The sequence below is a fragment of the Lepidochelys kempii genome, chromosome 6 (assembly GCF_965140265.1).
Source record: "Lepidochelys kempii isolate rLepKem1 chromosome 6, rLepKem1.hap2, whole genome shotgun sequence".
NCBI lineage: Eukaryota > Metazoa > Chordata > Testudines > Cheloniidae > Lepidochelys > Lepidochelys kempii.
The window spans coordinates 65,383,491-65,398,822 of NC_133261.1; the positions used below are offsets into that span (position 1 = coordinate 65,383,491).

Below are 15,332 nucleotides of genomic sequence, written 5' to 3' on the forward strand. Positions count from 1 at the left end.
ATTTTGAGAGTGATCTTCTGACAGTGACTTTCAAAAAGTTTCACTGGGTAACAGAGAAGCAGTAGTATCAGTCTGTTAGGCCTTAGCAAGTGTTTTGGGAAGCCCATTTCCTGTATTTTCTTGAGAATAATGGGTAAGAGTATAATAGATGGTAATTTCTTCTAACTGAAAGATTTCACCAAGAGCTTTAATCCCCAAGAGACCCCTGCTGTTGTACAAATGGGCGCTGCAGAAGCTTATTAAAAGTCAGATTGAGCAGAATTCGTTCTGTTCATTATTTTCCACCCCTTAAGTGAATATCACTGCTGGGATGAGCTCTTGAAAGCCTCTTAAAAACCCTTCTGAAAACATGACATCCCCAAAAGCCTCTTACGGAAAAGCAATACAGCTGGAAAAGCTGGTTTTTCCAAGCAGTGGCAGTGCCCCCTGAATTCTAAACTGACAACTTCCTGCTCCTCACCTAGCAAGCTCCTGCAGGGAGTTAGTTACTCAATGGAGTCGGAAATGAGAGGATAAGATGATGTGAGGGAACGGAGGCATCTTCCAGCTATCAGGTTTAAAATGCCTATAATCATTCATAAGGACTTCTAGAGGCTTTTCCTCCACAGATCTCAAAGTGATTTATAGGAGACATTAATCCCAATTTCACTACTCACCTATGAGGAACACTACATCAATCTCTTTGTACAGAAGGAGAAATACAAGCACACGGAACGTGTGGAAACTACCTGAAAACTAACTTTGTACAAATATCTCCTTGCACACTGGGTGCAGATCTGCTCAGCATTCAGAGTCAGTTACTTAAAATCAGCAGATCTAAATTCTTACTACTTTTTAGTCCTGCGTTCGCTCTGCTGAGCCAGCGCAACAAAGAGATTCTAGTCCTTTTGTGTGTCAACAGAACTGTTTACAAAGTTTCAATTAGTTACAACTGTGCAAATCCACTGAAGACAATGGGATTGCAGAGTTACCACCCAGGGCCTAGTTTGGTCTATACAACAGTGGTTTTCAACCATGGGTATGTTGAGGGCACACAGAGGTCTTCCAGGGGGTACATCAACTCATCTAGATATTTACCTAGTTTTACAGCAGGCTACATAAAGAACACAGTGAGTACAAACTAAAATTTCATACAATGACTTGTTTATATGGCTCTGTATACTATACACTGAAAAGTAAATACAATATTTATATTCCAATTGATTTTATAATTATATGGTAAAAATGATAAAGCAAGCAATTTTTCAGTAATAGCCTCCTATGACACTTTGTACTTTTATGTCTGATTTTGTAAGCAAGTAGTTTTTAAGTGAGGTGAAACTTGAGGGTACACAAGACAAACTAGACTCATGAAAGGGGTACAGTAGTCTGGAAAGGTTGAGACCCACTGCTATAGAGCACTACTGAGAATGGCTATCTGGGAGCAGGGATGTCTATTCTCAAATTGTGCTGTGGAGCAGGCCACGCTTCTGGGACAGTGCGGTGCGGGCTCTGCAGCACCGAACTCTCCTCGTCCTGCCACCCCTCAGCCCTGCGGAGATGCTGCACATCTACATCAGGTGCCTCAGCTACCATGTCCAGGAAGAGGACATCCAGCACTTCTTTAGCAGCTATGGCCGCCTGTTCAAGGTCAATCTCAAGAACGGCTATGGGTTTGTGGAGTTCAAGGACTCCCACGACGATGCCGTTTACGAACTGAATGGCAAAGACCTGTGCAGGGAGCGGGTGATAGTGGAGCATGCCCAGGGCCCCCGCCAGGATGCAGCAGCTACAGCAGCTGCAGTGGGGGTGGTGGAGGCCGTGGATATAGCAGTCGGAGACAACCAGGAAGAGATAAATATGGACCACCTGTTCATACAGAATACAGACTGATTGTTGAAAACCTTTCCAGTCGTTGTAGTTGGCAGGATTTGAAAGATTTCATAAGGCAATCTGGTTTCTCAAATTGGGGGTCCTGACCCAAAAAGGGATTGCAGGGGGGGGGCAGTCACAAGGTTATTTTAGGGGGTTATGGTATTGCCACCCTTACTTCTGCACTGCTGCCTTCTGAGCCTGGTGACCAGAGAGCAGTGGCTGGTGGCTGGGCACCCAGCTCTGAAAGCGGTGCCCTGCCAGCAGCAGCGCAGAAGTAAGGATGGCATGGTATGGTATTGCCACCCTGACTTCTGTGCTGCTGCCTTCAGAGCTGGGCGGCTGGAGAGTGGCGGCTTCTGACTGAGGGAGTCAGTGCAGCAGTAAAGGTGGCAATACCATACCATGCCAATCTTACTTCTGCACTGCTGCTGGCAGCAGCTCTGCCTTCAGAGGTGGGCTCCTGGCCAGCAGCCGCCACTCTCCAGCTGCCCAGCTCTGAAGGCAGCGCCACGGCCAGCAGCAAGGCAGAAGTACGAAAGAACGGCCATACTGGGTCAGACCAAAGGTCCATCAAGCCCAGTATCCTGCCCCAAAGGGAATGAACAGGTAGGTTATCATCAAGTGATCCATGCCCTGTCACCCAACCCCAGCTTCTGGCAAACAGAGGCTAGGGACACCATTCCTGCCCATCCTGGCTAATAGCCATTGATGGATCTATCTTCCATGAATCAGTCTAGCTCCCTTTTGAACCCTTTATAGTATTGGCCTTCACAACACCCTCTGGCAAGGGGTTCCAGAGGCTGACAGTGGGTTGCGTGAAAAAAATACTTTCTTGTGTTTGTTACCTATTAATGTCATTTGGTGGCCCCTTGTTCTTGTATTATGAGAAGGAGTAAATAACACTTCCTTATTTACTTTCTCTATACCACTCATGATTTTATAAGTAAGGGTAGCAGTACCACAACCCCCTCTACAATAACCTTGTGATCCCCACCTCCCACAATTCCTTTTTGGGTCAGGACCTCTACAATTTCAACACCATAAAATTTCAGATTTAAATAGATGAAATCACTAAATTTATTATTTTAAAAATCCTATGATCATGAAATGGACCAAAATGAATTTGGTAGGGCCCTACCTATATCCACTATGTGTGACAAGAAAGTAGTTCCATTTTCTATTCAGAATTCAGGCATGGCAAGATGTGATACAAACTGCAAGCGTAAAATTAACAAGTGATTCACTCTAGTGACTTGACAGTTGTAGGAGGTGCCCTGCCATGCTTCTTTTTAAAGAAAATATATATATTTTTTTTATTGTCTGATGAAGTGACTAAAAGGGAAATGTTTCAAGGATTAGGATTCCAGTGATCTAATACAGGATGCCACTGGCTTAGACAAAAAGAAAAAGCAGCAGCTAGAACTCCTCCTAAACTCCCCCCCACCCCACCCCACCCCAGTTTAAAAAAGGGATGAATGTTACCATTTTTGGACATAAGTTCTGCACAAGCCCAACCCTAAACCACACCACTCAAATGAGAAGCGAGCTATCATCCTGCTTGTGAGCACATGGAATTGGGGACCATTCAAAAAGGGAGAATAAGGTGGTGGGAATGGAAAAGGTAATTTACTAACAACAGATTGCTAGTCAGTCAGTCAATCTGATCTCCTGAATAGCTGTAGTGCTCCTGCCTCCCCACTATACAGGGAAACAAGTCTAGCCTACAAAGGTCATCTGCAGCTGAAGGAGCCTGCACCCTGGGGAACAAGCCAATTTTACATTCACATTCTGATTTCCTCCTTAATCAGCGTCTGCTGCCTCCAAAGAGAGCGTTCCTTTGTGTGCCACTGTCCTCTGGGGGCAACGCAGACGTGTGCAGAGCTTTGCAATGGGAGTGACACTTCGTAGCAAACAGACATGTACCTGCACAGTCCTCCCTTCCCCCAGGGCACCACCAGCCGCCCAAATCAGCTCTTCAACAGCTTCCTGAGGAGCAGCTAGGCGGCCCCTAATAGCACGCACAGCATCGCTATCAAAAAAAACCCAGAAAGTGAGGAGTGTTTGTTGCCTGGTAAATTGCATTGCGAAATGTGAGGGGAGGGAGCTAGGGCTCCCGTCTGCATGGCTCCTGGCGCTGACAGGGGAAACATCTGTTGCTTTAGGGGGGGAAAGGAACTTCTGCGCTGCTACATTGGGCGATAAAACGGCCCCATTTCTTTGCTTACCCACCCCCCTCATAGGTCGCACTACTTCAGCGCCCACCCACCTCCCTCACACACAGGTAGGAAAGACAACCGCCTAATGTGTGCCCGTTACACGTTGTTTCTTTAAATCACACAAGCCCTCCATAGGCGATTAATACACAATCTCCAAACGCTGTTTCCACGGGGATCTGTGAGCCACCAGATAACACCTTGGTTTAAACTCAGTTAAAATCACTGTTCTAGACCGAATTAAAGGAGAGGCGTGGGGCGCGCTATTTGCTACATTATTCGAGCTCTGCATCTCAACAGGTCCTGTGCAGAGCTGGGTCCATTGCAACCTCTGACCATATGGGGAAAATCGGAGGGAGGAGGAGAGAGGCGGCTATGCATATACAAATCCATAATTAGGTTGATGTTGCAGCTCGTCCCACCCCCAACCCCCTTCTTCACACGAGGCTCCATTATTTAATTAAATAAAACGAGAGGGTGATGCAGGGATCCGGCTGCCAACAGGAAACCTCCCAGCTATCAATCAGACCAGCTCTCTGCCCTGGACCCTCAGCAAACGTGGAAAATACCCCAGCGTTAAACAGGGAGGGACTGAACGTGCGCAGGTAGCCACACAGAGCCCCAATACAACTAATCTCCAGCAAATCCAAGGAAACCTTTCCCCCACCCCCATCCTGCTAAATGCCTGTAACACAACACTCCTCTCTAATGGAGCTACTGCAGCCTCTACTAATATCTCTCCCCCCCCCACCCCCCGGCTCCAGGATCTTTACTAGGATGCGGGGGGGGGGGGGGGAAGAAAGGGGTAAGGTGAGGGTGAAAGGGGGGGGAGAATTTACCTTTCTCTGCTGTTTTTCCCAAGCTGGATCCAAAAGCATGTCCCTGTCCCAGTCCTCCTCCGGCTGCATGTAGTCATTGGTTTGCTGAGAGTCATAGTAATCCATGGCTGTGCGTGTCCCCTTCGGTCTGCTTTTGTTTTTCCTCCCCGGCTGCTGCCGCCACAGCTCGCGCTCCCCGGCGGTCTCGAGAGCGCCCTGCTGAAGGACAGCTGGAGCGGAGCGGAGCGGAGCGGAGCGCAGACAGAGAGAGAGAGAGACGGGGGGGAGGTAGCGGCGCGCAGCAGCTCCGCTTACACCAGAGCGCAACCTAGTCTTCGCACGCACAGAAGGGAAGGGGGCAGCGGGGGAAAGAGCCCTGCCTCCTAGTTAATCTCATTGGCTAGGTGGAGTTGCCAGAAGTCCATTTTCCGAGGCTACCATCGCTCTCATTGAGGCCCCCTTGTGTCACTCAGGGCTTCCAGCGGTTGCTATAGGTTGATTTAAGCTCCCTCCTCCCCCCTTACTCATGTGACATCTGAGTTTAATCTGCGGTGGACTCAGTTTGGTGACGTCTCCCCTTACCTTGGGGGTTTATAGTAATATCAGGAGCTACTGAACAGACGGAATATAGTGAGCTACCTGTCGCGCAATGCAAAAAATGCAACAACAACAACAAAAAGAAAAGGAGGACTTGTGGCACCTTAGAGACTAACCAATTTATATGAGCATAAGCTTTCGTGAGCTACAGCTCACTTCATCGGATGCATGAAGTGAGCTGTAGCTCACGAAAGCTCATGCTCAAATAAATTGGTTAGTCTCTAAGGTGCCACAAGTCCTCCTTTTCCTTTTGCGAATACAGACTAACACGGCTGCTACTCTGAAACAACAACAAAGTATATCTGCTTATTATGTTTGATAGGGGGACAAGGTGGGTGAGATAATATCATTTATCAACTTTTGTTATATTACCTCACCCACCTTGTCTTTCTAATAGCCTGCGACTAAGCTTCTACAATATGCAGGTCAGTGTGAAAGAAACATTGTCAGGTTGACAATATACAATATTCAAACAAACAGTCCTTACCTGGATTACTAGAAAAACACCTTATTAAAAACTGAAAAAAATGTTAAACATCTTATTGACTTGTCAGTGGGAATGCACTTTATTTAAGCCAGGATCCTGCAAATCTTTATATACATATACCTGACATGTCTGTAGTCTCCTTAAATTTAATGGGAGGAATGGAAAGTTAAGCATGTGTACGAATTCACAGGATAGAAGCCGGAGTCTGTGCATATCTGTCAAGTTGGACAGTCAGTTACAATGTTTCCAGTTATTTCATTTCCTGATTCCACTAGCACTGTGCTACAATGTTTGGGTTGCAAACTTTATAGTGGAAAGTTTATTGGTTAGAATTCAAATTATATTGAAAGTTTGAAGAGGAGAGTAAAATGCATATTAAGCCAGAGGGAGACAAAGAAACACTCACCTTAAAAACTTAAAGCTACAGTAATTTTCTGGCTCAGATCCTCCAAATCCTTATGCACATGCTTAACTTTATGCATGCCAATCGCCTCATTGAGTTCAGTGGGACGCGTCACATGCTTGAAGTTAAGCCCATGTGTGTCCCAGAACTGGGGCCTTAAGCTATAGAGTGCTGTACAAATTTTCTTCAGAGTTTCCAAAAACATTCCCTAAGTAATTCTGAGTAAATTCCTTCAGAGTAAGTCTGGAAACTTTCCAAACCAAAATTAAAGCACTCAGGAACATGCTTAAAGGTTAGTGCATAGATAAGTGTTTTGCTGAATTGGAGCTATGGCTCTGATCCTATAATAGGGTCTGCCTAGATAGACCCCTGCATCTTCACAGAACCCCAATGAAGTCAGTAGAGCTCTGTATGACCACAAGGATCAACCAAGGTGGAACAGGGTGATTGCCCCCTTGGCTGGCTGGAGCCCAGAAAGAACATAATGGTGTTTGTCTATCTGATAGTTAATAGAGATTTTCATTTAACCACAAGTGTTTGGAGGCCTATGTTTTTGGAGCTGAAGGACCAGGATCCTTGGCTCTACAGTTATATGTTGTTTTATTATGGAGCAGCAATAGCTTCGCCGTAGCTAATGTTGCTACCACACTCCCATTATATTATTGTAAATAAAATAAACCAAAGTTCTCATGCTTTCACATTTTTAGGGTTAAATTTCATCAGCTGGAGCATTTTCTGATAATTTTGCTCAAAGTAAGTAATGAAAAGCCTGAAATTTGTTCTTTTAAAAATATTTTTTTTTTACAAGTGTTCAGTGTTTCTTGGTGTCCTTCTCTCTATCCAACAAAATCACACTACACTAGAATACTTTAAACCCCGATAGATTTGGAACTTGGATCATCCAGCAAGAGGTAGTTTTTCAAAGACAGGCAGAGTAAAATATTTAAGAAGCTGCTGCTGTTTGAGAACTTGACATGATTCTCTGTCAATGAAGCGGACGAAGAAAAAACATGGCAACAGCAAATATTTTCCGCAACCATCTTTGAGCTAGCCAAGGCTACTTTGTGAAACTGAAAGGAAATTCCCAGTTCTTGTTAAAATAGCTCCCCCACAGGCATTACACACAAGTATTCCTTTTCGTTTTGCGGATACAGACTAACATGGCTGCTACTCACGAAAGCTTATGGTCAAATATATTTGTTAGTCTCTAAGGTGCCACAAGTCCTCCTCGTTCTTTTTGCAAAATACAACCCTGGCCCAGGGAGAGTATACACAAGTCCAGTTTTCAGATTGCTTAAGGAATAGAGAGTATGTGACACATGAACCGTTATATTGAACACACATGATAGAGCTCAGAGCAGACCCAGCTCCGATCTGCTAGAGACCATGGTGATTCTCAGACACATTAGTTCAGATCTCTGTATAAAGGCCACCTGTAAAATGGGGGATAATAATACTTACCCATTTTTGTAAAATGCTTTGAGATCTAAAATGAGAAAGCACTAGGTAATTGTAAAGTACGTTATGAGTCATATTTTTCAAATGAAATAACTACAGCACAGGAAATTGCAATTATCTGCCAGATATGAGGTAATGACTCTTTGCCTTTTTAAAATTCTCTCTGAAGTTTGAATTGGCTATAGTCTTCTTCACCGCTTGTCTTAAACTGCTGTGCAGGGTATATTAGATATAAGCTCTTTGGGCCTCAACTTTTTATCAGCACTCCAAGGCATGTAGCACACATTTGGACATTATAAACCCATAAATAATAATTATAGAGTTGTTCTGTACTATTTAACAGTTGTCATGTTCCACCCCAGAATCAGCTGCATTTCAGTGGAAGATAAAATCACCTTTGTATTTGTGGTGCATAACGTCCAAGATTTTCAGACATGACCAGTGATTTGTGGTGCCTCAGTTTTTGGGTGCCCAGCTAGAGGCACATTAAAGAAGCCTGATGTTCAGAGGCTGCTTACTTAGCACTTTCCAAATCAGGCCCCTTCAAGGTGCCTCAGGCTGGACAACCCAGAACCAAGGCATCCAAAATTATAAGGCATTTTAAAAAATCTTGACCAAAATGTTTCAGAAATGAAAGAAATGTTATAAAATGTCAGGTGATATTGTAGAGAGATTGTTGAGCTCAGTAGGAAGGAAGATGACGGTGGTGACAGTTTTTTGAAGCTCTAAAGTTCAAAATGCAGGGTTAAATTGGGAAAAAATAGGGGAATCATCAGGACTTCAACAGAGAAGGCCCCAAAAAGAAATTCAATTTATCAATACATTTACATTTATTTTCCATAAACATTTGATGAATGTTTGGTAACATGCTGTTCTGCTGTCTCAGCTGCAAGTCATTTTGCATCACTTATCTTTGAGACTATGTACATCTTTAGGATATCACAGGATGGATTAAAGACCATACAAATACCATGTAATATTCACCTTTTAATTATTCCTCTCTTATCAGCTCAGGATTTCCAACCTTAGGATGTTTGACTCACTGAGACCTGGGGAAACAAAAAACAGGTTCTAAAACATTCCTTGAGATGAGATCAATACAGTGTTTTCAAACAAACAGACTTGCTTTGTATTTGAATATCCTCAGGCCCTGATTTTATTTCCTTCCCACATTTAATGGCCCAGTACCTCCCAGATGGTGTCGCTGTACCACATACCTCCCAGATGTTGCTGGGAGCCCTCATCTCCTGCTGAAATTAATGAGTTGAGGGCACTCCACATCTTCCAGGAGGCACTCACCACCTCATAGGTTTGATCCCTAAAACTTGCAGTTAATATCCCAGACATTTAATCTTCTGGATGCTGTCTGCTCTCTGTGAGCACAAAGTTAGTTGCTGCAGAGGGTCACAGAGTATATGCAAAAAGAAAAGGAGTACTTGTGGCACCTTAGAGACTAACCAATTTATTTGAGCATGAGCTTTCGTGAGCTACAGCTCGAAAGCTCATGCTCAAATAAATTGGTTAGTCTCTAAGGTGCCACAAGTACTCCTTTTCTTTTTGCGAATACAGACTAACACGGCTGTTCCTCTGAAACAGAGTATATGTTCTCCATTCTCATTATGTTGCTTGGTTCTTTTTAACTGGTGCAGAGTGTACCTAGATGTCACTGTGATGTGGTGCCTTACAAATACTTGTAATATTATAAAAATCAGTTGTATCATTAATAAAATAATATATTAGAGATCCCATCCATTTAATCCATTGCTGCAATAGCTGGAGATGGACTACCTGACCTAAAATAAGAGTGAATTAAGACTGAAGTAGCCCAGATCTAACAAAATAGTTGAGGCCTAAAATACCAGTATCCTCTCTGCAGATTCTTGCTTTCAAGCCCCCAACCCGCAATTCCTTGACATTCACGCCTCAAACAGATTCTCCCTCCTCCCCGCCCCGAACCCTGATGGACCCCTTGATTTTGTACTCCTAGCCCCTTGGACAGGTACTTGATTTCTCAATGACTCAGTGCTGTCTTGTCTCCTTAGACTGCCAGGTCCTTATGTGACAAACCCTGTCTTGTCTAACCCTGCTTATAGATGACCTCTCCCATCTCTGTTCCATCTTCTACCTCGGTACAATACTGTAACAGGGGAGTCTGCCCTTTTAGTGTCCTGGAGCCAGTCAGCTCTGTTTGGAGGCAGAACCTCTTTAAGGACAGGTATTTGGGCCTGGTAGAGGGGATTATCAGGTTGGGCTAGGGGTCAGCTGATTCCTATAAAGGGCTGAAAGACTTTAACTGAAGGAGGGCTGTAAGTAGTTATATGTGGTTGGGTCCTGGAGGTGGGGGGGAATGATTCAAGGGGAAAGGCCTGGAGGCCCCTGCAGCCTGCCTTGTCAGGGGAACAGCTTTGTTTGTGTCACTTTCTAAGTTTTGTGCTTGCAGAGTAAACTGTGCACTGAAGGAAGGGCCTGAACAGAGTTGGGGTGTGGTGTTTGATCATTACTGGCAGAGGCGTGGGAACTAGGAGTGTGGGGAGTGCTGCAGCACCCCCAGTTATTGTGTGGGGTCCCGGCTGTTGGCCCTGCACCCAGGCTGCTGCCGGACCCCTGCCTGGGACTCTGCTGCCTGGTCCCACACATGACTGCTGCAGGACCCACACGTAGGGTCCCGTCTGCCTCGGGACCTGCGCACAGGGCTCTGCTCCCGCCCCCAGTTGTGGTCCCAGCCTCAGTCCTCTTACCCCTGTCGCGTCCTGCCACAGGGCTGGCAGAGGAGACAGGTCAGCAGCCCTACAAATTCTTTCAATGAGCATGCATTGTAGAGGACTTGTAGGCTGTGGTTTTTGCCTACAGACACCTTCCTATTGTGGCAGATGATAAATGGTGGATGAGAGCTCAGTCCCAACCACCCCAAGTAGTAATCCAGGGTGAACCCTGCCCATTTTATGAGATTAGAGGGGATCACCCAAAGAGCCTGACATGAGAGAAAAAACAATGAGGAGTCCTTATGGCACCTTAGAGACTAACAAATGTATTTGGGCATAAGTTTTCATGGGCAAGAACCCACTTCATCAGATGCATGGAGTGGAAAATACAGGTGTCCAGATTGCAAATTAATTCCAGTTCTGCAGTTTCACGTTGGAGTCTGTTTCTGAAATTTTTTGGTTGAAGAATTGCCACTTTTAGGTCTGTTATTGAGTGACCAGGGAGATTGAAGTGTTCTCCTACTGGTTGAATGCTATAATTTGAATGCTATAATTCCTGTCAGATTTGTGTCCATTTATTCTTTTGCATAGAGACTGTCTGGTTTGGCCAATGTACATGGCAGAGGGGCACTGCTTGCACATGATGGCATATATCACATTGGTAGATGTGCAGGTGAACGAGCCCCTGGTGTGGCTGATGTGGTTAGGTCCTATGATGGTGTCCCTTGAATAGATATGTGGACAGATGATGGTGTCCCTTGAATAGATATGTGGACAGAGTTGGCACCGGGGTTTGTGGCAGGGTTTGGTTGGTGTTTTTTTTGTGTGGTGTATAGTTCCTTGGTAAGGCAATTTACATCTTTTCATGTATTTATACCTGCTCCTGTATTTTCCACTCCATGCATCTGATGAAGTGGGTTCTAGCCCACCAAAGCTTATGCCCAAATAAATTGTTTAGTCTCTAAGGTGCCACAAGGACTCTTCCTTGTTTTTGCTGACACAGACTAACACGTCTACCCCTCTGAAACCTGACATGAGAGAGAGCTTTATTCTGTTTTCATTTGTGCCCCCACAGCCCTACTGTCTCAGCACACAAGACACAGATAACTGCCGTTGACTTCCATGGGAGTTACTCCCATCCTGCAGGGGCTGAATACAGCCCCGGCCCCCTAGGCTGTGAAACCTTCTCAGGCCAGTGAAGTGAGCAGTTTTTTTTTCAGTGCTGTGGGCAGAGCCGTCCCATGAGAAGGGCTGGGTCACACCCTGTTCTTTGGGCTGCATCAGACAAAAGAAGGAAGCTAAGCCAAGGGCATGTGGGTATTTTGGGGAATTCCTTGCTGCTCATTCTGCTTTTGCTCAGAATACTAGCAATGAGTAGCTCACTCTCCTGGGGAGCCACCCATAGGGGGCCTGCCCAGGGGCATTCAGATTTTTTTGTAAGGATGCCTGTCTGCTTGGCAGGTGTGCTTTGTTGATCCATAAGGACATTCAAAACCCTATTCAAATAGCACTTGCCTTTTGTCCTAGGGCTTTAGAGCAAATCTCACAAGAAGCCCTTTGCAGCTTGTATGCCTCAGGGGCATATAGGAAAAAGAGCTCTTTGTAACTTGAAAGGTTGTCTCACCAACAGAAGTTGGTCCAATAAAAGATATTACCTCACCTACCTTGTCTCTCAGGTGCATAAAAGCGATAATACTTTACATTTATTCAGATATATACAATATTGAAAACAACACAGCATCTTTCATATCAAAGGAGCCCAAAGCACTTTACAAAGTAGGTATACACAGCACCACTGACATACAGCCATTTTCAGGGTAGAGGTAGCAGCATTCTCCATAAGAGTGGAGGGAGGGGGAAGTTTTGGCCACAGGTCAAAAGCCTCTGCTCACAAAGAAAAGTAGTTAATGCCAACAATCAGATGGAAGTCTAGTTTCTAAGGGCTCATCCAAATACCTTTTCTGCAATAAACTGCAGTGAACTCCCTATTGGAAGAATAAAGGGTTTAACTGACCCTCCCTAGATTTACTGGGTATTTAAGGGTCCAATTGTTCTGTCACACAGTAAATGAGGAACAAGGCCTTGTCTACACAAGGAATTTCAGCCATTGGTGACTAATCACGAGTGTAACTGCAACAGTGAAGACCCTATTGTAGGCAGGCAGCTGCTATAGGCATGATTTACACCTGTAAAAATTTACCCCTACTTGAACCTGGCAAGCTGCACTAGTGATGCAGTCATTCACCCTGTCTCCACTAGGAGTTTGTACTGGTTTAGCTGCAACGGTGGCTGGTCACTGCAATCCCCAGTGTAGACAAGGCCTAAGACAATTGAAGCCACAGTGGTGTAAAACCAGTTTAAGTTAGCACTGAACCAGGACCCAAAGGCCAGGCTGATCATTGCCCTGCACTGTACATAGGCATTTACGCTGCTGCCAAGTGGATGTAAACACTGGACTCACTTTGCATTGTTGTAAATGACTCCACAAAGGGCAGGGCAACAGTAAACCACACCTAAGTGTATAGAAACCAGAGAGCTAGACCTCTAAGCCATCCCCTGCAGCTTGTACATTTATAAACCCTTGACCCATTGCTGATAGACTCCAAGGGCAATATTCCTTGTCAGGCGGAAGACGGGTTTTAGTGGCAGCAGCAGGGGTAGCTCAAGGATGAGGGCAGGAGGGAATGTGAAGTGGGAGGAGAAATTGAGAGAGCTGCAGGAGGCCACACAGTAAGTCCCAGGGGAAATAAAAATGAAGAAAATAATCACTCGAGTCAAAATGATTTACAATCATCATTACTAAATATGGTTGAAACGTCTGATAACAATGTTTTACTTGTGCTACTGAATGAATAATTCTGGGAGCAGAAATATTTTGATCCTCCTGTAAATACAACACTGCAGTTTACTTTCCAAGTAGAATTTATCACAGATAGCTCCCTTTGCCTTTAGAGTGTTGTTTGTTTGTTAATACTGAATTTATAATTAACTGTTACTATTCGTAATTATCCATTCTGTTTCTATAATTACTTTAATCTGGAATGATCACAGAGCGCTTTACAAACTTTGTTTACACAATTCACTTTACCTCCCCACTGAAATGCAGTCACCTCTCAGGTGAAAGGTGGCAGCTGTTTAACTATGCACAGGAACACCATACAGCAGTGCAAGACAGGAAGTGAAGAACACTGTATTCAACTGAAACTACAGGGTTAATGTTATAGAGAGAGGCAGAATGTAATTATCCACAGAGGAATTTGACCCGATTAATGGGGCCAGAACCCCACTGAAAATACTAAGAGAGTTTTAATGACTCGTGATCAGGACCTTGTTTTTTGTGTCTGGCCTGACAGATATTGCCTCCAATAGCTCAGCACCCTATAACAGCATTCTGGGACAGGTTTGTTTCCCAGGTTCTCTCTGAACCAGCAGAGGTTACCAAGACAGCCTGACTCTGCCCTTCAGATGGATGAGGGACTCTGCTGCCTCACTCAGCAGCAACCCTCCTAGCTGCTTATGGAGCAATTGTGACAGACTTTAGAGGCAAGTTTTGCCAAGTCTCCTTGGAAGGATGGCAATGGCAACATGGTGGGGGGAAAGCAAAGTAGGGGGGTTATTCAGTCTTTAACAGAGATGTTCTTCCCAAAGCCCCCCTCCACACACACACAGACGATCTTCACTTGTGAGAGAAATACCAAACTTTCAGATCGGGCACTTCTCACCCCTTCTTAAAAATCCCTCCCTTGTCAACTGTTTGAAATGGGCTATCCTGATTATCACTACAAAAGTTTTTTTTCTCCTGCTGATAATAGCCCACCTTAATTGATTAGTCTCAATAAGAGTTGGCAATCCCCATTTTTTCATGTTCTCTGTATATATATATATATATATATATATATATATATATCTTCCTACTGTATTTTTCACTGCATGCATCTGATGAAGTGGGCTTTAGCCCATGAAAGCTTATGCTCAAATAAATTTGTTAGTCTCTAACGTGCCACAAGTACTCCTCGTTTTTTCCCTTGACTCTGATGTTCTCTCTAATTTACAGGTGTTATGTTTCTCAGCACGACGCTTGCAAAACTAGCCTTCTCCCATTACCTCTCACACAACACTATCCTCTACTCTTTGCATTCAGGGTTTCACCCTGGCCATAGCATGGGAGTCTTTCCATGCTTGAAGTTAAACTCTTTATTTCTACTGAGGAAGTCTCCTTCTTCATCATACTCCTAGACCTAAGTGGACCAGTGGTTCATAGTTATGCCAGTGTCCTGTCACGGTTCCTCCTCCTCTTTATGAAACTCACATTGGTCGGTCCCATCTACACAACAGACATAACCATGCTGACATGCTCATCTGTTATGATTACAGCTTTAGTTCATCCACAAAGTTACAATTTCCCCTGCACAATAGAGTGTCAACATCACTGGTTTGTCCAAACTTAGCAGGCTGTACAATTGTGTTTGCATTAGGGCACTCCGGAAAATCTGGGCAGCTGTCCCATACCGCCTCAATTGTTGGTACCAGTGGCAGAGGATTATGGGTGTTTTTCACACACTGCAATGGATTTCAGCATGCTCTCCTTCACAGCAAGTTACGCCCCGTCCATGTACACAGCAGAATCATGCTAGAACCTACATCCAGCCTGACAATTGTTTGCTTATGAACAGAGTCTAAACACAAAACAAGCAAGTTGTTAGACTCTCTCACCTCAACTCTCTGTCCCTTTCAACTCTCATATGAAATACAATCTTATACTATAAACCTTGTAGATTCCCCCTCTCTCTGCTATGTATT

General features: G+C 44.6%; 1 protein-coding gene across 6 annotated transcripts in view; it reads right to left on the reverse strand.

Annotated features, from left to right (window-relative positions):
• Positions 1 to 5,246, reverse strand: part of ACTN1 (actinin alpha 1) — a 130,812-nt gene extending 125,566 nt beyond the window's left edge. For 4 of the 6 annotated variants that reach the window (XM_073348446.1, XM_073348445.1, XM_073348450.1 and 1 more), the window contains exon 1: positions 4,907 to 5,246. In XM_073348446.1, coding sequence (XP_073204547.1) covers positions 4,907 to 5,011 — 105 coding nt within the window. In that variant the 5' untranslated portion in view covers positions 5,012 to 5,246. The remainder of the gene's footprint in view (positions 1 to 4,906) is intronic. The other 2 variants (XM_073348444.1, XM_073348443.1) reach the window with 1 other exon arrangement.
• Positions 5,247 to 15,332: the final 10,086 nt, after the last annotated feature.